At 40.7% G+C, this 24,894-nt stretch overlaps 1 protein-coding gene across 1 annotated transcript; it reads right to left on the minus strand.

The window, feature by feature from the left end:
* On the minus strand, nt 1–24,123 carry trpa1b (transient receptor potential cation channel, subfamily A, member 1b). The gene is made up of 27 exons (XM_042510725.1): nt 24,028–24,123; nt 22,730–22,892; nt 22,355–22,530; nt 21,035–21,142; nt 20,723–20,825; nt 17,488–17,639; nt 16,629–16,765; nt 14,675–14,723; nt 12,775–12,874; nt 12,580–12,680; nt 11,392–11,567; nt 9,949–10,113; nt 8,921–9,035; nt 8,524–8,690; nt 7,518–7,608; nt 7,362–7,421; nt 7,179–7,271; nt 4,827–4,897; nt 4,514–4,670; nt 4,309–4,398; nt 3,253–3,422; nt 3,028–3,157; nt 2,375–2,557; nt 1,140–1,208; nt 824–925; nt 609–727; nt 1–237 (listed from the first exon to the last, which is right to left on the minus strand). The coding sequence occupies exons 1-27, from the start codon at nt 24,121–24,123 to the stop codon at nt 24–26; spliced, it is 3,357 nt and encodes a 1,118-aa protein (XP_042366659.1). The 3' UTR covers nt 1–23.
* Nucleotides 24,124–24,894: the final 771 nt, after the last annotated feature.

Genomic DNA, 24,894 nt, shown 5'->3' on the forward strand with positions numbered 1-24,894 from the left:
GTTGAGACCTTATCTCCTGCTCTTCAGTTTCTTTTGGACTCGATGGCCTTCATCAGAGGAACCCACCGTGACACGCTGTGCCCTCTGGGTTTAGCCTTAATCAGGCTCGGCCACATTTGGCCCCTGTCGTGCACGGGGCCGTCATACTCGTCCGCCTCTGAGGTGATCTCCATCTTCTGGATGATGAGCTTCAGGAGGTTGTGCTGCTTCTCCATCATGCTCGACACCTCTTTCATCCTGCAGAGGAAAACATCAGCGCCTGTGGCTCAGTGATAGTCTTCATTTCAACTTGAGTAGATTTATAATTAGGCTTCCTGGAGGCGACACTGCTGAGCGGTTCAGTGTGCATATTATAAAAAAGGAATACAGTGAGTCATATCTCTCTGTCTCTCCGTGACCTGGTCACAGTTTTTTTGCAACCACTAGGGGCCGCTCATGCATCAAAAAAAGTACTATGAAATTGCTTGATATACCACAGTTGTTGCATTCCATGCGGTATTTCATTGTATTTTACATCCATCATCTCAGCAGTAAGCATCGTTTTATGACGATTAGAGGGGGCATTAAACTGACTGTCGTGTGATTATCATGTGTGATGAGTGCTTTACCGGCGCTTCTGCTTTTTGAGCTCATTCTCCAACACAGTGCAGGCCTGTGATTTGACCTGCAGACGATTCCACACATCATTTGTCTCCTCCTCTCCTGTGAGTAACTGCCTTATGAAGTTCTGTCAACGAAAGTGGAAAGGCTTGAGAAAGGGATCTGACAGAAATGAAAGACATATCAAGATGTTATATCCCTTTTTAGCAATTAGTGAGAATACCCTGGAGCAGTTGCGATTGGGGTAGATGACGAGGGAGGGTTTGTCGACTCGTTTCATAAACCAATAAGGCAGCTTATCTTCCAGAGCAGTGTGGAGCTCAATCTGGGGTCAGAAATTCACATTGTTTTGGTCAGAAGTGCAACTTTAAAGAGGAACCTCTTACTAACAAGCCCCATCAACTGTGCTTGTGGTTATTTATCTATCAAGTATATCCATGGCAGACCAGGCAACGAGAATGTCTTCTATGTTTTGACAATGTAACAGCATATTTTTTGAGAAAAAGCTCTAGTGAGAGACAAGTCATTTCCATACATACCTGCATGCCTATTCTCTTTAAGGCAGCATTTCTTTGTACTTCGGCAATGTCTCCAACTGCTAAACCGATCTACAACATAACCAAAAACAGATAAAAAGCATGCAATTTAAAAGTAGCACTTAGCAGCTCTCATGTGAGTAGAAGATGTCAGTGGAAATGGACACACCAGGCTGAGCAGAGACGAAAAGGGGGGAGGGGGCTGGTATTCCCACAAGTAACCTGTAATTGAATAAATGTTCTTCTGCTGGCCTGATATTGTGGAGGACCACATTTATTTGGCATTTATTTGGGGATCCTTGATTTGCACTGAGAGGAGCCAAATTATTATGGCATGGATTCAAATGAAGCAGATTTGTCAGCTAAACATTCATTCTGTGAACTCTACTCCAGCATCGTGTAACAAAGATAGGTTTCAAGATTAGTAATGCTGAGAATTCCCACATACTGTCCTTTTGGTCGTCATCAGGTTTATTCAATCTGATGAGGGTCTGACGACTGAAACGCTTACTCAGCAATAAAGTGTCTTTGCTAGCAATAGGACGGTGGGTGGGAATTGTTTCTTTTTCTCAGGGGGCAGGATTGAAAATAACTCAACATTTGTTGTGTTATGGTTTTTAGAATAATGAAGACAGTTAGAGAACAATTAGATGCTAAACAGGATGTAGGCTCTACAGGATGGATTTTTCTCCTTTTTAACTATCATGTTTTTTCAAAATGATTTCCAGATCTTTAGTCATTCTTTCACCTCAGATGGCTTGTAAAATAGTCCTCGTACAGTGGTTTGGATGACATCCTACAAATTAGCACCCTACAGATAATGTTATAAGTTAAGTTAGGTACTTAATGTTAAGTTACAGAAGCTGGCTTTAGGAAAAAAGACATGGTGACAATAGACATTAAAATGACTAAAAGCTTTTTTTTTTGCAGGAACTTTGCTATGCTATGCTTTGTGACACATCCACCACCCCAACCTGCCTCTGGGACAGTTCACAAAATATGTGGGTTATGCACGAATAACTGGCTCAAGATTACAGTGGACGTGTATGACTTTTGGTGCATTACTTTTCGTAGAAAAACATACAAACAGTGCGTGAGAACAGCCTTAAATAGTCCATATACCTCCCCTAAATGGGAGAAACCTTGCCTGAGGGTGCATGCTTTCAGACATGTCTGGGTTACGGCTGAGCTGTGAATGTTTACAACATCTGGCTCCGCCCCTGTCAGAGCATACTTACCATCAGGTTCACCAGCAGTATTGGCATGAGCAGAACAAACTGCACAAAAATAATGTAAGTCAGGAGATCAAAAGGAAGCTCATTCTTCAGAAAAGCATCCAGGAAGTTATTCTGGTAGTTCAGTTCCCCGACCATCATCACAAAGGTTTGTACCACTGAGAGTGGCACGGTGTCAAACTCTTTCTGAGGATAAAAAAGAATACCAGCTTTATCTATCATAGACTGAAGCACCTTTTCAAAGGAAATGTAGAACTATACATAATATTATAATATTATATATAATAATATTACAACCAGCATTGGCTTGATATTGGTGTTGAAATACCTGGAAATGTTCATTTTTCTTTAACAGTACGGTAAAATGCAGCAATGAATAAATGAAGCATATGTTATACATAAGCAGAGCATGACTCAGTGGGGCCAAATAGTTTTGGAAAAATACACTTATTCACTTTCTTGCCAAGAGTTAGACAACAACACTGATACCACTCACAGGTCTGTTCCACAAACTTCTCCCAGCAGCCAGTAAGTTTGGCACAATGCATTCATGCTCCAAAGATATACCGATAATGACAAAAACATCTACTGAGCCCACTCAATGGGTCTTAAACTTTAACCCCCACTTAAGTCTTATTATTGCTTTCTTGTCTTACCTGGTTGAGCATCAGTGCGTGGAAGGCCAAACTAAAGGCCAACATCAGATACACAAACAGCATCACAATACGAAACAGTGTCCTCATGATCTCCCAAAACATTACAACGTAGATGCCAACACCCTCAAACCTGGAGAGACAGAAGATTATACCTCTTATTGGCCTATATGCCATAAAAAAAGACATTATGTTTAAATGGCACCATTAAGTCAGAGTGAACAGTACCTCTGAAGATAAAGGAGAAATCCAATCCAGGAGGATAAAACTGCCAATGCCCCTGCTTGCCAGTGTAAAGAACCTTCGACATTGAGCATGGTGGGTATGATGAACAGGAGAGAGAAAATCGCTGAAAACCAGTCACTCTGGTTGGAATAATCCTTGAAGTAATTCCAGTGCTTTAAGAGACAAGAAAAAAAAATAATCATAAAAACAAAATAAATAGAAAGACCGACAACTTTTCAGACATTTAAAGAAATACTTCCTCACATACAACTAGGCTGTCCTTGCAGTGAAAAGACACAAATGCTTTTGAAATTGGTGTTACATGACCAGACAAAAAGAAAGAGAAAAATGACTGGTGTTGGCTTTTGCACAAAGGGTAGCAAACCTACAACTGCCAGAATGCATCTGACCAATAAATGCTTCTGCATGTTTCTGAAAACATTTGAGGCAAGAAATATACAACTCCGTAACAGAATCTTGGTTTCTATTAGATCAGTGTTGCTTAGTTTTACAGTTTGATCTCCATTTTTCAGCCTATGTTTTCACTATACAGGAAGCAGAATGACCCAAAAGGGTTGTCTTTTTGTGAAGCACTGAGCATATGACTGGATTAAAGAGACTTGGATTATACTTCAAGAATTTGTTTACCTGACGCATGTGAGAAAAATAAAAATTCTTTTCACAATTTCAGCACAACACAAAGTGAGTAAGTGATATACAAATGATCATTTGAGAGGTAAAGTATTCCCTTAATTTAGTGCAGATAGCTTTAACTGCCTGATGTACTCTCAGCCAAATGTTCTTTGTCTTGCACTTTAACAATCATGCAAAAAAAAAATAAAAATGCTTTTAGCTGTATATTTCTCAACATGCGATGTGTTGTGGAAGTGTGTCTTGTAGTTATGATCCAAATGACTAAGTAAAGTGTAGAGGTGACATTATGACTGTAGTCATTCAGTGATCGTGCTCATCCATCACAGCTGATCACTGTGGTTTCCTAACTGAGAAGATTTATAAGCACATGCCTCATGTGAGGTAATGACATTTGAGTCACAGTACCTGTTGTGATATCTGCACCACTTCCTTCACTATGGAGTAGGCGTTCATGACCAAGACCATCACCATACAGAACGTCACGAACAGACTTTGCTGTGAAATGAAGGATATTGGGATTTTCTACATTTTTGTAGATGACAAATGTCAATACATATGATGCATGCTAAAACACAGCTTCTTTAATATTGATCATCACTGTCACCAGTACCTTCATGAAAGATGTGGACACCATGGTGATGGTGTGTTCTCCTGTTTCAGTGGTGTTCATGCTGGGCCTCAGAGTCACTATCAGGTGAGTGAGAGGCAGCAGACCTAACAGGTACAAGAACATGTTGAGCACATGAGCTGTGCTCCCATACGCAAACCTGTGGATAAAACAAAGACGGTTTTACTGGAAGAATGACATTTCAAGTAAATAATGCATTACAGTCAGTGCATTCAGTGGAACAAATCATCTTTCCTGCAATCCTATCAGTAGTCACAACATGTCAGAGTGAGAGAAGCCACTCTTGAGGACGCACCACTTCATTGCGAGGTACTTTTTGCAGACAGGGTGGTTGAGGAGTTCAATGCGGTTATACTGCACCATTGCCTGCAGAAAGACACAGAATAATGGCACATTTTCTACAAGCGGTAAAGAACAGCCTGACAGCTAAAGCCTAAAAGATTTAAAGGTACACTATGTACATCTTATTAATCTCCCACAGGCATAATGTAGGATGACAGCAGCAACTAGAAAGTCTGTTGGTAAATGAGATTGTTTGTGGTTCTGCAGTACAGTGCCACTGTGTTATTAAAAGAAAATGTCTGTAAACATTTTATGCAGATTAAAGCCATTTGTGAGATAAGAATAGTCAATATCACAATATGAATTTACATGCGGATAACCACTATGGAGCTTTAAGTAAGTTTATTCCTCATGCTGTGTTCACATTAAGAGCCAAACAGTAACAGGTCAAAGGTCATTTTAAATGGAAGCTACAAACTGACGCCTGATACTTGTCGCTGCAGATGGATGTGATGTACTACAAATCAAAGCTGAGCTGGCTTCAACTTTTTTCAGTGCGCTAATAATGCAGTGAAACGTCAACCAATCAAATGTTTTTTTTTAATCTAGTGGTAGTACTGTTTTATTCATCTTAGTTAACTGACACCGTGGTAGCTTTCTGTGCATTATAATGCACACAGTACGCAATGCGGCAGCAAAATGTGATGTTAAAATGGGGCTCAGACATTTATCAAAAGCATAGATTTTTTTCGACCAAATGCAAACTTTAGATGGCATTCAGTCGAAGTACATTGTAACATTAGGAGCACTTGAACATTTCATTCATTACAGGCCCATGTACACACCTGCCCTGCATCAGCCTCATTAGTCCCTCCCTGCTCCAGAGTTTTCCCAGCCAATCAGCTTCCTGTTTTCCTGCCTAATCGCCTCGTTCCCCTCACCTGAGCTTCTCCTCCCTTTTCTCCAACTGCACCTCATTCCCTCGTCAGACTAGTTTACATGCAACTCCTGGTTTTTAGTTCAGCCTTTGGATGATCTTTGATTTTTGTTGTGTGATCTCCAGTTTGCTTTTTCCCTGCACCAACTTTGAATAAAGAGAGATCTATTAGTGCTCATATTGCCTGCAGTCTCCTGCGTTTTGCACCACCTGCTCAACACCACATGACAATAGGTCTTACAGATCATTCATTAATATGAATAACCACAAGGTGGCTACTCTGCAGTGAGCTATTATTATTTGTTACTTAAACTGTGCAGCAATGGCAGTGACAGCAAACATATCTGTCTAAGCACTATTCAGTTCTATATTTACTCTGAAACATCCATTTTTGGATTTTGCATCAATAGCTAGCCTAACTATGGCGACTCAAGACTAGCCACCAGTATTGAGGTTCAGAAAAATTTAGTGGAAAAGGCAGACTAGGCCATAGACATGTGATGCACATTGTATGTAAAAAAAAAAAGTAAAACTGTTACTTGGTCGTCTTAATTTTTTTTGTCAAAGTCACAGGGAGCCACTGGAGAAGGGCTAAAGAGCCATAGGCGGCTCCAGACCAGTAAGTTGCCTGTCTTATATCTTTGAAGAAGACCATCCCCTGTCATACATGACCATCAGTAAACGATCACTTGATGTTGTGGCCCTTTCTCTTTTGATGCAGTCGTTGAGTGTCATCATAAGCAATCTGTAGAGCCCAGTCTTTTCTGAATCTTTTAGGATTGTGAAAGTCGTGTAGTGTAGCCCCAGGTTGAGCTGTCCCCTAATTTATCCACTTTTGACAGTCAAAGCAATGCCTGATGGGAGGTGTTGACCACTAGGGACCACATTTGGCAGCTCGTCCATAAACATGTATAGTAGTGTTTACAAGAAGACTGCAGCAGCCTGACCTCACAAATCAATCCCACCTGGTACCTTATTAGGGGTCAAGGAGGAAGACTGACCCACAGTCTGCACCGAGCAGCGGGCCTGCTGCTCTCAGGCCTCTCTCCTTGGAGGGCCATGACAGCTGGATAGGTTCTTTTATACCTTTTCACAGCAACCAGAGGAACAGAAATCTGAGGAAACCTGACAGAGCCACAAACCTTGGCTGTGTAGTTGCCACTGTCACTGAAGATAAGTGGACAGAGAAAAAATATCACCACTGTCCCTTATGGATAAAAAGGCTAAACCTGATCATATGAGCCTGTACCTGCAAAATGTGAAGACCTGGATACATGAAGGTGAGTTTAGAGCCTACAGAGCCTCATCAGAGGCCGATACGTGACTGCAATTAAACTTTAGAACAAATCAGTCATGGCAGAATACATCATTTGCATCCTGCTGCACCACAATTATATTTTAGAAAAAAACAAAACAAAAGTTGCTTACGTTTAGTGCAGCTAGTGGTGGAACCCGCAGGGTCTTCTCAGTTTCCTTCATCTGTGTAAGAGGGGCTTGGAGCCACTTGAAATTGTATTCAATCTACAACACAAAGAATTTGAATTGTTTTTTTTTGCGTGGGATCTGCTTTATACAATATTGTTTTTATTGTGCAAATTGTAAGTGAGTTACATGATAGTCAGGACTGTTGTGATCATCATCAGACTCTGTCACACAGCAGTCCAACAGGTGCTATTAAAGAAAGAGGAAACACACTGTGACAGACAATCTAAGGGCCTTACATATTATTTAAAAGATGTTCAACTTTTTTCTTTGCCAGTAGCAAACCTTGTAGGTCTCAGGAAGAAACTCAATCATGTCTAGTATAGGACATCGCTGGCCAGAGCCGGGCGTGAACAGGCTCAAAGCCTCAACAGATCTGTAAGAAGAGAACACTGATTCATCTTAAAATCATCATAAAATGTAAGAATTTGGGATTTTATTGCTACCCAATGGTAGTTCTCAAACAGAAATCCACACCATGACTTCCAGAATTTAAGTGATGAATGTAGAACACAAAAGCACCTGCGGCATAAAAGTTGCTTATCAATTTGACAATTTTGGTGTGTGTGGCAGAGTATTGGAAATATTAGCCATAGAGATGTCTGCCTTCTCCTGGCACTGGGCTTGTGGTGCTCAAAGCGCCAGAAAAATACATTTGAAAAACTCTACAGCAATGTTTTTCAGAAATCTTGACCTAGTTACACAAGATAATCCACAGATCTTGCTGTGAGCAGTTTCATGTATTATTTTCTATTTTCTTCCTACCAAATTACACCTGACAACTGTACCACAGTGCAGAAGGAAGGGGACATCCATTGCTAGCTCACCAAGCACCACTAAGCTAGCAATGTTAACGTGTTACCAAACAGAGCTTCTTATCCATGAGTAGATGTACATTTTCTTCTGCGCGGTGATACTGTTGGCTGGTGTACTTTGTTACAAGTAAAATAGTTCCTGCTCAAAACAAGGTCAGGGGGTTATATTCAATAACTGGGACAAGATTTCTGGAAAGACACATTGCTGCTGAGTTATCAAATGTGTTTTTTGGCGCTTTGAGCACCACAAGCCGAGTGCCAACTATTTCCATTAAATTCAGAGGCAGCTATCTTGATGTTGATATTTCCAACACTCTAACTCACACTAGAACAATCTAGATTATTAGATAGCACTACAGGTAAGAGGAAAAACATGATTTTTTGATTTGGGTGTGAACTATCCCTTTAAGCTCAGCCTTTTATTTTTACTTCACTTTTATATCTCTCCAGGCCAGACACTTGTATTAAAAACGTACCTGTCACTGTCAATTACAGCATTGACCACATCTTTTCTCCCATTCTGCAGAGCTTCGTGGAGGAACGACGTGTCATTCTTGTTTAATGTGAGCTCTGCTCTCCGAGACAGCATGAGCTTGACTGCGGCCACGTGTCCCTCTCTTGCTGCGATGTGCAGTGCAGTGTTCTGGTATATCAGTGCAGAACAGCAGACAGTACACAGCATTTATAATAGAGGAGTAATGTCTGATTTACACTGTGCTACTTGTAGTTATTAGTGTGCCAATGTTCAGAAAACAACTGAATATATACTGGATTCTATTTAGGCAACTTTTCACGAACTGCAAAAATAATCCTCAGAAGTGTTTTGAGAAAAAGATGGAAAATAAATTATGAATTTGGCTTTGTTATTCGTACCCCATCTTCATCTGTTTTATCCAGTAACTTGAGATTGGCCGACAGGAGAATGTCCATAGTTTGTGTGTATCCTGCAGATGCAGCATGGTGCAGACAAGTCCAGCCCTTGTAATCACTGAAACAAGAAGCAAAGTAGAGTAAGGGTTTCTGGCACAACTTCACCTACTGCTAAGGTGCATGGAGAAGATAAAAAAGTCTGAAGAGGTCAAAGCTCCAGCAACAAAGTTATCAACAACAGTTTTGTTCTCGATACTACAACGGAAAACTTGAAGTTTTGACAAGCTCTAGCAAAAAGTTCAGTCAGGAAGACTATTCTTTTGCAGGCTGTTCTCACAAACTGTTTGTATGTTTTCCTATGAAAAGCAATGCACCCAAATTCATACATATCCCACATATTTGAAAAGGCTGCAATCAAATGACCCATGCACTGGTAGGAGTAAACAAGGATGCAGTCCTGAGTTGTAAGGAGGCAGGTTGGGGTGGTGGATGGTCCACAAAAATCTCACTTTCCTCTGGGACTTTCCCTCTGGAGATGCATGTTTGGAAAAGTGTAAACTCTGAGTTAACTTATTCTATTTTATTTGAACTCATTTTAAGGTACATCCTCATCATAAATTCAGCTAAACAGACACTTGTGGTGGCTGATGACTGAGACTGATGGCTGATGAGGCTGGTGAATCTGCAAAGACTAGGTGGTGATGGGGAGGTGTAGGGTGTGCACAACTGCAGCATGAAAGAACTACAAGCAGAAAGAGAACCATATTCAAAACAAGATGCAGAAGATAATAGGGTAACCAAGAAGGTGCGTCACTGTGCTATTGGTTAACTGTGATCAGTTGACAGAACAGCTTATGACTCAGATGACGGCCCCCAACAATGACAGCAAGAAATTATGATAGAGCTTGCATGTGTGCGGTGAATGGCAGATGGTATGAGAAATAAATTACAGACAAAAGTATAGTCTTCCTGACTGAACTTTCAGTAGAGCTTCATTTAAAAAATTGTGCGTGTCATAGGCACGTGTTTACCTGTGAAAGAGAGCTCCTTTGCGCAGCAGCAGTTGAACCACCTTGGTGTGGCCCTCTTTTGAAGCCAAATGCAGTGGTGTCAGGCCTCGCTCATCGCCTTCATTTAGCAGACGAGAGTCCGTTATGGTCTCCAGTAATCTCTGACATGTATTGAAACGTCCATACCTAAAAGAAATCAGGGATGAGGAGAGGCAATAGGTTGTGGTGGAACTTTTTTTCCCCACTGATCTGTTGATCTCTAAAATGGAAATCCTTTTTGTACAACAGCTCTGCAGAAGCAGAGGTCTGGGGGCAATTTCAGCACAGTTCATGTTGGCGATTGAGTGTCTTGCTCAAAGACACTCAAGATTGCTATTACAGGGCTTTAACCTGTAGGTAAAATATAGTTAAAAAGTGTTGGGATGTGTTACTGACTAATGGTGCTGTGAACTGTGAGAGGACATAAACAGAAGTGACACTTTGGCTTGCTGATCTTTCTTTGTCTCTGAACCTTTTAAGAGGGTCAGCAGCACTTTGTGTCGCTGCAGTGGGGCCGCTGGGGAAAAGGAATGAGGTGTCTAAAAGAGTTAGAGTATGATATCATAGCATGGCCTTCATTTGCCCTCTAATTCCAATGAAATAGATGTACATGATAGCAAAATCAATAACAATAATGTTGGATGTCTGCTCATTTCACTCTATTAGCGACATTTCTTCACACATGCATTGCTAATTGAATTCTATTCTTGTGACAATTCCTTTGGGTCACTATATAATAGGTACGTCACAGTAATTAATCATCAAAAGGCTTTTGAGCACGGAAATCAATTGTCGGATTAAAACATCTGAGCAATGAGGAGATGGTTTTCATGTAAATGTGAAGCACTTTGTGTTGCATTTAATTGTGTATGAAATGTGCTACATATAAATAAAGCTGACTTTACTTGAGTAAATGGAGGCATATTGTTCATTTTTCATCTGACCACCGTTATTCAATTACAGAGATAAATGTCTTGGCTTTAGGAAGATCGTAAGTCAAAGTCCTCTGAGGAGCCATTTTTGATTAATGTTATATACTCTTGTGGTATCACTGATCAATACACACCACTTGTTACAGAGGTACTACTGGGATTTAATAACAAGTAAGATGTGTCGCTACCTTTGCTTCCAAATAAAGCTATTTCCCCCAACAATAAATTATAAAATTCTGTTGTGGAGAAAGTAATTGCTCAAGAGTGTGCAGCCTTTCTCTCTGCAAATTGAATGTTGTAGCTTAAAAATAACATGCAATATAAAAGGAACTCTACATCTTACATCGCTCAGTGTCAACAGCAGTGACATTCTTGGCACTTCTTTGATCAAATTTGCAAACTTGGAGCAACTCTGAGGAAAAATCAGGTCAAATCAGCACTGTTTAGTTAGATGGTATGGAAAGTCATGCCCTCAGGGACCAATCGAACTCACTGAGCAGCAAAGTGCAGGGCAGACTTCTTGTCCTTGGACTTGCATTCGAGGCCGACCTGCCCCGAGAGGCCCAGCATGTTCTTCACTGAGTCATGGATACCCAGTCGGCAAGCGTAGTGGAGTGGAGTGCATCCCTCGTTGTCCTCACAGCTCAGCAGCGCCTTCACACTGCTGAGCTAAAGTTAGACACATTATAAACACATTTATGTATTATACATTGCGATGCTTTATAATATGTGTAAAAAACAAAACACAAATGCGAAAGACTTAAAGGTCCCATATTGTCAAAAGTTAGATTTCTATGTCTTTTTTTTATAATAAAGCAGGTGTAGGTGCTATATGAATATTGTAAAAGTATCAAAATCCTCAATCCACAGAGAAATGCATACAGTATGTATCTAGAAACTGTACCTTTAAATGAGTTGTCAGGACTTTTTTGAAGTTGTGATGTCACAACTATATTATACAAAGATAGGAAGTGCTGCTACAGTGCCATTGCAGTCATCTCCCTGTTGCAGTGATAGTGTAAAGATGCTGAAAATGCATATGTAGAAGAAAAACTAACCAATGAGAACAGACTTTGCTTTTTCGGAAAACTGTCTTAAAGAAACAGGTGCTAAAACGGTGCGTTTCATAAAGAGGGTGAATACAGGTGTATTCAGAGAATATTAGGAAAAATAATATGTTTTTTTAACATTAAAGCATGTAAACATGTTCCTGTAGAAACCTCAAATACAAGTATGAACTTGAAATTGAGCATAATTTGGGACCTTTAAGTATGTTGCAGCACCATAAGGGCACATCTATACCTTCTACCATGGCTACAGATACATACACACCCACACACACACATACTACTGTTATATAAATAATAATTTATCGTAGTAATATTTGAACACATATAGAGAAATCCCGTTCATACTTTGTCTGTAAACAACTATCAGGGCTTCCTCTGTGACTAATTTTAAAGGCATCATTGTAGCTTTAGGTACAGCTTACAATGTTTTAAAAGGATCATCTGGCTTAGTGAGAGTATAATGAACTTCATCAGCCGGCCTTGAATGCATGCTCACGGCAAATTGATCAAGGACATTACAGTAATTAAATTCCAATCTTAATGACATCTTTGTCTAAGCAGCATACAGTGCATTTGATAAGTTACAAGCTGGCTGCAATGATTCAGGGTACCTGCAGGACCTCCTCCGGCAGGTTTTTAAGGCCCTTGGGCTGGAGAATGGACAGGTGAAGAAAGTTACAACCGCATCTGTCTTTAACATTGACATTTGCCCCTGAAAAATATAAACATATGCATGTGTGAAACCTTCATTATCCAGCATTTTACAAAAATATGAGCACTGATCGAGGTGAAGTACACAAGCTCACCCTTTGACAGTAGCAGAGCCACAGTTTTCCATGCTCCACAGCTCGTAGCAAGCAGCAAAGGAGAGTTTCCTTTACAATCAATGCTGTTCAGGTCTGCACCCTGAGGGAAGAATGTACTAAAACCTTAAAATTACCTCATTAATTACCACATTAATTTTAACACACATTGCTGCAAATATTCCAAACAAATGAGACCATGGGAAAATTAGCAGCGTATCAAAGTCTACGTTGCATTTCACGGGTTTTTTCAAGCAGAGTGGAGTTTGCATGGAGACAGCTCTGTGCACTGGTTTACTGAACAAACCAAGAGGACAGTACTATTTCACAGAACAAATAAAGCTCAATAAGTTTCTCATAATGTCATATCAGATATGTAACTTGAGATGTGTAGTGTGGCACAGCCCAGTCACCAGAGGAAAATGTTCACACTGTATGTTTCTGCAAACCACAAATGTGTTACATTTGCACATTTCTTACAGATGATATCAACTTTTCTGAAGTGATATATTAGTTGTCATTGGGAGGTGGAGGGGAAGGTGGACAACATGTCACCTAGGGGAGATGCTTGCTGCTTGAGACAAAACCAAACAAACAAACAAAAAACAGGTGTGTTTTGGCAACCTTCACTGCGTTCTACATCACAGCGTCTCTCAGTGGCTCTTAATGGCTTGGACTCTGTGTTTTTTACCAACACATTGCAGCATTGCCCAGCTACATTTGAGCCGTGGAACCTGGGTGTTTTCACAAACCTGTCCTAGCTTTTCCAGCAGCATTTGTCTTACCAAACCTGGGTGTTAAAGCAGGATTTGGGAGAGTATAGCAACTCGAGCTGAGGTAATAAGGTATAGCGTCCATTTGACAAACGCATCAGTTTGTCCTCATTCTCCTTTGTTATTATTTTAAAAGTGAAATACTTACATAAGTACTTATTATTTTCAGAATACAGTCTCTCTCTCTCGTTTTAGCTTAGCAATAACTTTTTCCTCTGGTGATTGCATTTAGGCTTCAAAAATCCTGAAAGTGGCATTTATTTGTGAAGAAAATCCCTTTTTTGATGAGGGAACCAGGGCGACATTGGCTTCCAGTTTGGCCTACAGAACAACATTACTGGGGCACTCTATAGCAACAGTTTCTAAGTGGCTGGTTGGGCTTAACATGCTGTCAATTACCTGCTCATTTCAGGTTTAGTGACATGGATTATTCAAATTTTTGAACTCATAGGCAGAGATGGAAACAGAGGAAGGGAACAAGAAGCAACACTGTGATTTTAAAAGTAATCAAATATGAATGAAAGAACTACTTCAATTGTTATCTTTATCATGGCAAGATCTCAAACTAAATAGGTGCCCTTTAATGCTAGGTTATGTCAATTTCTGTAGACTATTTCATGATTTCAAAGACAAACACGCTCAGCTTGTACGAGTTTATTTCCTGTTGCTGTGTTTACTTACAGAATGAGTGGTCATAAGATAAACTTGGACCTTTGCTTTTTCCTGGCAACACAGTTTTGTTAAAACACTCTATGAAGTGCCACAGATGGTGGCAGATGGTCTACAAGCAATAGGTAGCACCTTTAACATTTGCTAAGTCAAGAGGTGTGTTTGAAGTTGGAAATGCCGTATAAAGGCAGAGTAACCTGACCGAACCTAAGGAGCACTGAAGACAGCTCTTATAACAGAGGGAAAACTTGTTGATTTTCCCTTTAATTTGCACAACTGATGTATTTAATACAGAAAAAAAATCACTTTTGCTGTCTTTCATGCAATTTCTGCACTTAAGGCAGAAGATTAATAACACAGTCCCTGATACTGGTGTTGGGAATGTCCCTTGTGTGACAGCTGTTGGGTGTGTTTGTGTGTGTGTGTGTGTGTGTGCGTGCGCATGTGTGTTCATTATTTACCAAAGAAATGAGGTACTCTGCCAGCTCTGTGTGGTCGAATATTGTAGCCCTGGAAAAGCAAACACAGTTGTTGTAAACCAGTCACACAACACACACGACTTGTGAGTCAACACTGTCAGATGTTAAATAAGGACGATCTAACTCTCAATCTGCCTTGTCAGAGTGTGATATAACAACCAGATTTTCCTCGGTGGTTACATCTTTTATCTCCTGGATTGTAATGTCTCCCTTCAATGACGCACTTCAAAAACTAATTCCTGGTATTCTGGCGACTTTCTACATGTACTCACGAGGATCTATCCCCTTTGCCCCTGTCCATGTCTTACTCTGCTGCTGCCTCTGCCAACACAAATAGCTTTTAGAGAAAATCGATGTGGCAAGCGTCTTTATTATGTATTCATATCATTATTATTGTCCCTAATTAAAGCTAATTAGTCCGCAAGCCATACCCAAGGGTTTCATATCTGTGTTGCTCTTGTTTGTCACAGAGTTATTGTGTTGATATTATGCACATAGATTGATCAGTACACAGCCTGAGCAAACAGCTGAGGTAGTTACCACAGATATTACACATCTACATAAATGCAGCGGTGTACATTTTATAGGGCCTGAATTAAAAATAGTCCAATTAAAACAATGTCTACTAATAAAATATTTAATTAAACAAAGTATTTCTGAGCACAGCACAGACAGCAGCTAATTAGCTTAGTTTAGCATAAAGACTGGAAACAGGGGCAAACAGCAAGCCTGGCTCTGTCCAAAAGTAACAAAATTTGCCTTCCAGCATCTCTAAAGTTTACCAATTAACACGTTCTAACTCATTTTAATCTGTACAGAAAAGTTTGAACAAGAGACTGTTAATTAGCATTTTCATCGGGAGATTATGTGACAAAGTAATTCACTGGAGTGTATAATTGCGCCTGGCAACTTCACAGTAATAACATGTCTCGACAGTCAATGTGATTCGCCAAGAAACAGCCCCACACATAACAACCTATGGCAGAGTCCTGCAGGTGTCCTGCTTTCCAAACCCATACGAAGCCTTTCTTTTAAGGCTTAAAGCTATGCATAATTCAGGAAAAATCTTCTTAAATGCTGTCTGTAGGTGTCACTGTACTGAACAGACATGGGTCATATTCAACCAACCCACCCTCCTCCACTGCTCCACCCTCTTGTCCAAATACGGTCACTTATGGCTCCAAAAAAATAAGATGGTGAAACTGGAGGCTTCAAAATGGGAGTCTTCTAACCGATGAGTGGTGTTACGTTAGCTATGTCTATTAACCCGCAAGGCTCAGCACCGGAACCAACTTTCTACTTGGAATTATTTCGGACTCAAAACCAACCCCAACCCGACCCATTAATAAAGTCCCTCAACCTGACTTGTGATTATTTACACCATTTTGCTGTTACAGTGTTTTGCATGATGTACTTTCCTAATTATGTGCAAAACACTAGTTGGTGATGTGATGCAAAGTGACACAAAAGTAACTGATTTTGCGGGAATCATCACCATTAGCTGCATCCTCTGCTCCATAATGAGGTTTCCTCTGCAATTTTGTCACTCTGTCAGTTGTTGGATGGATGGTTGTCGGATAAGGCAGAAGCATCCACATAGCCAGCTCGGGCACGTATGATTATTTTTGTTTATACCCGCTCCCCACCCACATTTAGTCTATTTTTACCTGTGCCCATGAATTTACATAGATATACTGTATGTCTTATTACCTGTTAAACAACTTTTTTGAGGGTTACCTGGCAGGTACCTGACACACTACAGGACTCTGACCTCTGGTAATGATCTAACTCAACAAGAATCAAAAGAAGCCTACTTTCTCTGCATGTCCAACTTTTTTTTTGCCAGAAATGGTAAGTTAGAGGCTCGGCTATAAATACCAAAATCAATGTATAACATCAAATTAAATATGCAAGTGGATGAAAAGGCTAAGCCCACCTATGCAGAGGGGTCTGATTCGCTCCATCAGTTAGGTTGATGATGTCTTCCACTTGGTCAAAGGAGGACAGCATCAGTTTGACTACCTCAGTAGCCCCCTGGGTGCAGGCCAAATGAAGCGGTGTGGATCTGTCATTCTGGACGGCAGCAAACATGGTTTCATTATGAGTGATGAACTCTGAATCAACGTAATGAATATTCACAAGCTCTGCAAACACAAATAATGTCTGCTCAATACAGAGACACTTTGACATACTGAGCTAGACAGAGCAGAACATAAAAACACACACAGGAATTAGTATGCATGCATGCATGCACACATACATATTGCACTCTCCCCCTGTGTAACATTAGCAAAGTATCTTCCAGACTTACTGGCTGAACACTGGGGGCTGTAACACAAGCCTATAATGAGATAACCAGGACTGGCAGGAGGAGGCCAGTGATCGCTCCACTCAGCTCCACAGTGTAAGTGGAGGTAATTTGTATCAATTTAGCCAAGCCAAGTTATTACTGTGCTCCCTATTCCTGCTGCAGCTCTGGCCACTACCCTGGAGCTAAACATAACGATCACTCCCAGATGGGTGTGATAAGACTGACTCGTTCTAACAGTAAAGGGACTCTTTGCTTGGGAAATGCTTTACAGGTGTAGGCAAATGAGATCTAGATTAAGGACACAATGCAAATCTGACAAAGCATGCAATGGACAGCTGGAAAGCAATTATGGTTGAGTGGTGGAAAAAACAGAATTGACAACTGAGTGAATGTCTGCCCTTCTTGACAGCCAATTTGAAGATTTATGGAAAGCAAAGATTTATGCAAAGTAGAGATTTACATGTTTTGTTTGTGATGTCAGTACCTGCTGCTGGTCAACTCTGGCCCCGGTAGCAATGCAGAGACGGATTGCCTCGATATTCCCGCCACGTACAGCCAGATGGAGGGGACTGCTCCTGGACTTGTCTACATAGTTGATGTGGGATTCAAGTGTGTGGCCCAACTTCTCTCCTGCCAGCAGAGAATTAAATCCACGGTTTCAATTGTGAATGATGCACTGAATGCATATAAGACTCATAAAGAAGGAAGTCAAAGTCTGTAATAAAGCAAAAATAGATTTGTTTTGAGTTTGTCTCATCAAATATGTGCTATTACCTCCCAGCCGAATTTGTATGATTAAAAACATTGCAAAGTGTATAAAGTTGAATTTAAAAAAATGTGAAATAGTGAGCAGTAATCTCTGCTCTGAAATGCTGGACATGTTAGCTGAAGGAGCTCAGCAAAGGACGAGTTGCTGTGAAGCGACAGACTCTCATAAGCAGGTAGTAGCAGTCTGCAGGCTGTTCTCATGCGCTGTTCATACGTTTTAAAGTAATGCGCTAAAGTTTATGCATATCTCTGTAAAGATGAGCCAGCTATTCCACCATTGCGCTGATTAGGAAGGAAGGCACATTCTTAAAGGTGGTTTAAGAAGAAAATACATTTTAGTTCACGCAGTTCATTCGCGCAAAGTGAGATTAAAGTCGAAATGACGAAAATAAAGTTGAAATTTCAAGAATAAAGTCGAAATTTTAAGAAAAAAGTCGACATTTTGGCAATAAAGTCTTAGTATAATTTCGAGATGTAAGTCGAAATTCCAAGGATAAAGTCTAAAGGAGAGGAGCCGCGCCGACCTCTGTGTGCTTGCCCGGCAAGGGCTGCTTGTGGCCTGGGTGATGGCGGCGGGGAGGTACCCTCCTCCTATCGCCCAAGGGAAACCCTGCCCGCCCTGTGTATCCCGCCAGCCGGGCCAGGTCACACCGGGCCGGGCCTCCAAGACCCCCGCCTCGATCTCACCACGCCCTGGTGGTCTCACCTCCAACCACTGTGGTGGGCTGGTGGTGGTGAGGAGGAGGGGAAAAAACGTTGTAAATTCATCCCGGGGAGCTTCGGAAGTAGCACCCCGGCCACGAGCAGCCCTCGCCGGGCGAGTACACAGAGGTCGGTGCGGCTCTCCGGAGCTTCCCCTAGGGGATAGGAGGGGGGTACCTCCCCGCCGCCATCACCCCGGCCACGAGCAGCCCTCGTCGGGCAAGTACACAGAGGTCGGCGCGGCTCTCCTTTCGCATTTTATTCGCGAAATTTCGACTTACATCTCGAAATTATATTAAGACTTTACTCTCGAAATTTCGACTTTTTTTTCCTCAAAATTTCGACTTTATTCTTGAAACTTCAACTTTATTTTCGTCATTTCGACTTATATCTTGCTTTGCGCGAATGAACTGCGTGAACTAAAATGTATTTTCTTCTTAAACCACGTTTAAGAATGTCAGCGACAATTAATCTACCTTGTACCTACTTGTTTTTCTTTACCTTGTGCACCTGGAGCGCTTGAAAGTCAGAGGTCGGAAATTTCAACTGCGAAGTTCTAACGGCCGATTTTGAATCATGGACGTATCGGCTTTAAATGGTACGCAGCAAATTAACTTTGATGTCGTTTGTCAACTGCAAAGATATTACAATACCAAGAGAACGACTTTCTCCTTTTGATATCAGTCATTGATGATCAGAAGTGTGAGTCGGTGATGAAGGGAATGCTCTTGTCGGCAATATGCAATCTTTGGTAGACGCGTTGGTTTGTGGGTACTCTTGGGGTGGTTTGTTTTGGCGCTATTTGTCATTTCTGGACTGTCAGGAAATCCGTCACGAAAGGTAGATGCGAGATAATACAGGTGAGGCGATTTAACTAGCTAAATTTACCTTTGAACTGTTTGTAGTTCGGTGTTATTTATCCCCAGTCAGACATAATTTGAGCTAATAACAAAATTTTACGAGAATTATTATAATTTCTGTGCTTCGGTTGTGTTTAAATATGCTCCCTTAAAAAGTGCAGCATCAAGTTTCACTTGAACGAATTAACGCTTAGCTGGCTAGCTTAGTCAAATATCAACTGACCCTATTTTTACTTTCTTCACTGACAGACGAAAAAGAAGAGCGGGAAAACTACAGCAAACACAGCTAAGCTTTTGGAAGAGAACTGTAGCAGGACGGGCATAGAGACAGACATAGAGACAGACATGGTGGAGATGAGAGAGGTAATGTCTGCTCTTGACTCAATAAGCACTACATTTCTGTTACCTGGTTAAAGATATAATATATATATATCAGTGAGCAGTAATTTATAATGCCAGTGATTTAGGCTGAAAGACTAAAAGGTGTGTTGCTGACTGCTGTTTATGCTTGTGTTTATATGATTGCTGTGTGATTTAACAGGGTTGTTTATTAATGTTTTTATTAGACTGAGTGAGCTAAGAGAGCTAGAATGTAGCAAAAATGTTGCAAATATGCTGCTCACACCCAGGGGGAAAATGCTATCCGCTCTAAAGTTAGTAGTAGTGTAGTTTTTATATACTAGAAGAAGACTTATGTTGGATGGGAGCAATGCGTCATTAGGCCACTTTTTTCCAAATATCCTGGACACACAAAAAATGGTCCAACTCCACAATCAAAACTACACAGTTTACAGTCTTTAACTTTATTTAAACAAGTATTTTCTAACGTGTGGTGTGTTTAGAGAGAAATCACTTGTTATGCTACACCCTCACTTCAATGCTTGTTGGTATAAGCTTGTTTGTTATTATTGCTGACAAGCTTTCAAGGGAATTTCAATTGCAGAGCCTCCATTTAATGTCTTCCTTCTTTGACTTTAATATTAGGGTTCTTTGTTTTTTTTAAGTGGGAGGAAGTTATGAGTAATTGTGTCCATTCATGGTGGGCTGTCCGTGTAAATTTACCAAAGAGCACAAGAATGCGAATACCCATTAATTCCCTTGCTGAGCAATTACAGAAATGTCATAAATATTTTGTGCTCTGACTAAACCTTTATCCAACAACAGAAAATTTGCCAAGCAGACCTCCCACTGCGGATAAACACACTGTCAGCATGTGGGCATCTGGCCTGTGTACAAAGAAGCACATTCTGCTAAATGTCTCTAGGGGCTGAGGTGAACTTGCCTCTTATCTATCAGTTTAATGTGCTGTTTGGCCTTGTAAAAACTTTTTTCATTATTGTCAGCACTTTTTATTTTTGATGATAGATCAATCTTTTTGTCATACCGCCTTCAGGATCACTTCCATGGCTTTCTTTGCACCTGCGAAGGCAGCTGCATGCATGGGGAAATGGCCGAGCTTGTTCTGTTGGCAAAGCCGCGCTCCATGCTTTAGCTTTGACAGATAGGAGAATGGATGGAGAGAAAGACAAACAAGAGACAATTCTTCGTCAGAAGACAAGCTGTAGAGAGCTGGCAGTCAGTATAAAGAACAGCTACACAATCTGTTCTGTGCAGATGGACAGTTATCCTTTACTGGGTGGTGCAGGAAGAACAGTGCAGCAGAATGAAACATGGGTCTGAATGCATCCCTCTTGTACATACCAATGTGCTGAGAGCCTCACAGTTATTGATGGAGCAGGCAAGTATCACAGGGGTGTTCCCAAGGTCTCCCTGTAGATTGCAGTCTGTAGCACTGTAGGACAGCAGCAGCTGCAAGGGGCACAGATAAAAACTTAACAGTGATCTCCATTCGCTCTTGTCCTCAACTCTCTTACAAATGCCACGTCCTTTATCCTCCACCATACTGCAACTATGTCAGTTTGTGGAAAGCAGCCAGATGCTATGGGGACGATGGAAGAAGGTTTTTCCAAGTAGACAGTTGAGTCAGGTTTTGTCAGACATGTGAAAAATTGTCAGCTGACTTCAGAGTGCAGTGGCTTCTAAGTGACTATAAAATGCTATAAATATGTGGTAATATGATCGTCTAATAGCCTTTTTAAACCTATCATCCTTTTCATTAAGGAGGAAGTTGAGATGGTTTGACAGATTGGCATAGTGAGTTTATCAGAGAAAGAAGCTTGGTTTTAAAGTTATTCAGTCTGCTCCATTAGGGACTATATGTAAATTATTGTTCTGGGAAGAAGTGGTGAATCTTATCTTAGATAATGAAAAAGCAAGGCCCCGTTGAGTGTTGTCAATGAGGTTTTTGGACTCTCCCATTGAGGAAGAAATTGCAATACTCTCCCCCAACCCTCAAAAAATCTATGGCAAACATAAAATGACAAAAAACAGCCACTCTCTATTTTTGGATGAAGAACTGTTAAATAAAATATTATTACAGCCAACAAATGAGTGAAGCAAGAACAGGCAACAGCTCTCAGCAGAAGGACTTGTTCATCAAAATATTCTGACCCCTCTCCATATCCTTTGCATAATGGCAAAAACGAAGATGAAACAAGATTAATTTTTTTATTTTTTTAAAATGTAATATAATATAATTAATCTATATTATAATCTCTAATATAATTCCTAGTGTTTTAGTATAAAAAAATTAACCAATATAAAATATGAAATAAAATAGAAATATGAGTTGAGAACTAAATAAATGATTTTTAAAGTTTGACTACCATCCCTTCAGCAAAAACTAAAAATGACACCCCCCCGCCCCTATAATTTTCATACAGTGCCTTAAAATAATGAGTTCTGAATTAAATGTTCTATTGCAAAAGATAAATTAATAGTAGCTGTATGCATTAGATTAACAGTACAGTGCTAAAATGCAATATTCAGTGTCAAGAAAAATCATGCAATGTCATAAATATCTATACGCAACCTTGTTATCAATGAGAAAACACAAAGCCAGAGGAGCAGACGTGCTTCATATAAATTGTTATGTCAGCTGGGCACCTTCGGCTTCCTCACCTCCACCAGGTTGTTGTGTCCGTGGCTGACAGCCAGGTGCAGTGGGGCCAGGAGGCCCTTGTTGAGGATGTTGGGATCGGCCCCCAGGTCCAGAAGAGCCCTGCAGCTCTCTGCCTTGTTCCTCTCCACTGCCCAGTGTAGGGGCACGTTGCCCTGCTCATCACAGCTGTTCAGATCTGGGAGAGCACATGCAAACACACACACAAATGCAATTATATAAGGATGCATGTAGATACTCCCATCAGACACAGCACCCTGTAATGTAACTAAACATATTGCTTTTTGCAGCAACTTAAAGAATTATGGTAACTTAGAGTTCACATATTTTACTTGTGCTGGAGAGCAAGTTATGATAGATGACAGAGGCATGCCTACCCTGTGAGTCTATGACAGAGGTGATGAATTGGATGAGGGTGACGTGGTCCCCTGCAGCGGCGTGATGAAGGGGACTAGCTCCACATTCATCTTTCTCACTCAGGACCTCTGGGCTCTTCCTCACCAGGTTCTCCAGCACAGCCAGGTCGCCCTTCTCTGCCAACTACACAGTAATGTAGAATGTAATAGAGTAGAAGAAGAGTGAGTAGAAGAGAGGAGCCTGTTACCCATGTCGACTTCCCCATTAGTGTGTCTCTGATTTCACCACAGAGTACATGAAAGTGAAAATAATACTCAATAATGCTCACAGGCATTAACAGCGATCAGTATCTTGTTCCTGACACAAAAATTCAAGTATGACATAATGTCTATTTGTTAAATGCTCTCGTGACTTTAAATACTGCGAGTCACATAACATTATTACACAACACTTGAGTTAGCATCAGGTCTCTGTTCAGCTCTTCACAATGGCTTTCTTTAAGGTTACAGGGGTGGGATTACTGATGGGGTCTTACATAAACACTCTAGAAGAGAGAAATCACATCTTAAAACCAGGGGCGGATTATGAGAAGATGGGCCCTTAGGCACAGATATGCAAAAGCCCCCCCAACCACCTCGCCTACACGGGAGAAAAACTCTGTAGTCATTTATGTCTCTTTGTAGTAGTTTCATGTTGGTTTGTAGTAATTTTATATCTCTTTCTGGTAGTTTTGTGTGTCTGTGAAGTTGTTTTGTGTCTCTGTGTAGTCATTTTGTGTGGCTTTCTGGTCATTTTGTGTTGCTTTATAGTAATTTTGTATCTTTTTGTCATAGTTTTGTGTGTCTTTGTTGTTGCTGTGTGTCTGAGTAGTCATTTGTGTCTCTTTGGGGTTGTTTTGTGTCTCTTTGTAGTCCTTTTTTTCTCTTTGTAGTCATTTTGTGTCTTGTTTTGTCTTTTTGAAAGTTTGTGTCTCTTCATCGTCTTTTTGTCTCTAGTTGTGTGTCTTTGTAGTTGTTTTGTACATCTTTGAGGTAATTTAGTATCTTTTTTGCTCATTTTTTCTGTCTTTGTGGTTGTTTTGCATCTCTTTGAAGTTGTTTAGTTTCTCTTTGTAGTCATTATGTGTCTCTTTGCAGTTTCTTTACATTTCTTTGTGGTCGTTTTAAATCTCTTCCTGGTGAGGACATGGTAATTAGACATTTTGCAGGTGGTCATTTATTATTTGAGAAATCAAGAAACTGATATTCTCTGTTTCCTGCATTGCAACTGTCATAAAATAAAGATACATTTAAAAATTCATGTTTGGTGACAGCCTCACCTCGAATACATTTAGTCTTGCCAGGGCTGGATCGTCATCCTCTATCACGTATGTGTAACAACTGGTCTGTCGGGCCACCTCTCTGCTGAAGTTCATCCCTCAACTGTCACTCAGTGGAGACATGAAGGGTGATGACAGTGACACGTGCCTAGACAGAACAACATAAACACACACACACACACACACACACACACACACACAGGGATGCACACATGGATGCACATATTTATATGCAGGCAACAGCAAAATACTGAAACAGAAGACAAATCTACTTCAGTTTCAGTAATTGAGTATATAAAGCCTGCTTTACAAGCTAGAAGAACACACAGTGTTATAGGACTGAGAGGGCAGATAACGCCTTAAGCCATAGGCTCCTCTCGACATGAGGGGATATGGGCACAGATGACTTTGTCTTTACCCGGAAGGGCATTCAGATCCGCCGAGTGTTTAGAGGTTGAAGCCGTTCTGTTGAAGAAAGCAATTATGTTCCTCACAGCTGGGGGCTAGCTTGTTTGAGTCAGTCCCAGGTGTCCTTGAGTGAGATCCTGGGCGGGGGAGATTGAGAGAGACCTTGTAATTGTATTGTACGAGGCCCTCAGTCACATCAAAAGGCCAAACAACAAATGACATTTTTTGGTTGGCAAATTACGATGGAGAATTCTCATTGGAAATGCCTTTGACCTCATGTAGCAGCGGTCCTTTGGTGTGCACTGTGACTGATCGGAGTTGTTTCTCAGGTCAAAACGGCAGCTAAGTTTTACCCTGTGTGGATGTAAATAATTTTTGTGGAAATAATATTTTGTTGCCATTGTGCATTTGATCGACAGTACAACAAACATTTAAACAATGTTGCACGATTCACTTCAC

The sequence above is a fragment of the Plectropomus leopardus genome, chromosome 21, assembly GCF_008729295.1.
Source record: "Plectropomus leopardus isolate mb chromosome 21, YSFRI_Pleo_2.0, whole genome shotgun sequence".
In the NCBI taxonomy this organism is placed as follows: Eukaryota; Metazoa; Chordata; class Actinopteri; order Perciformes; family Serranidae; genus Plectropomus; species Plectropomus leopardus.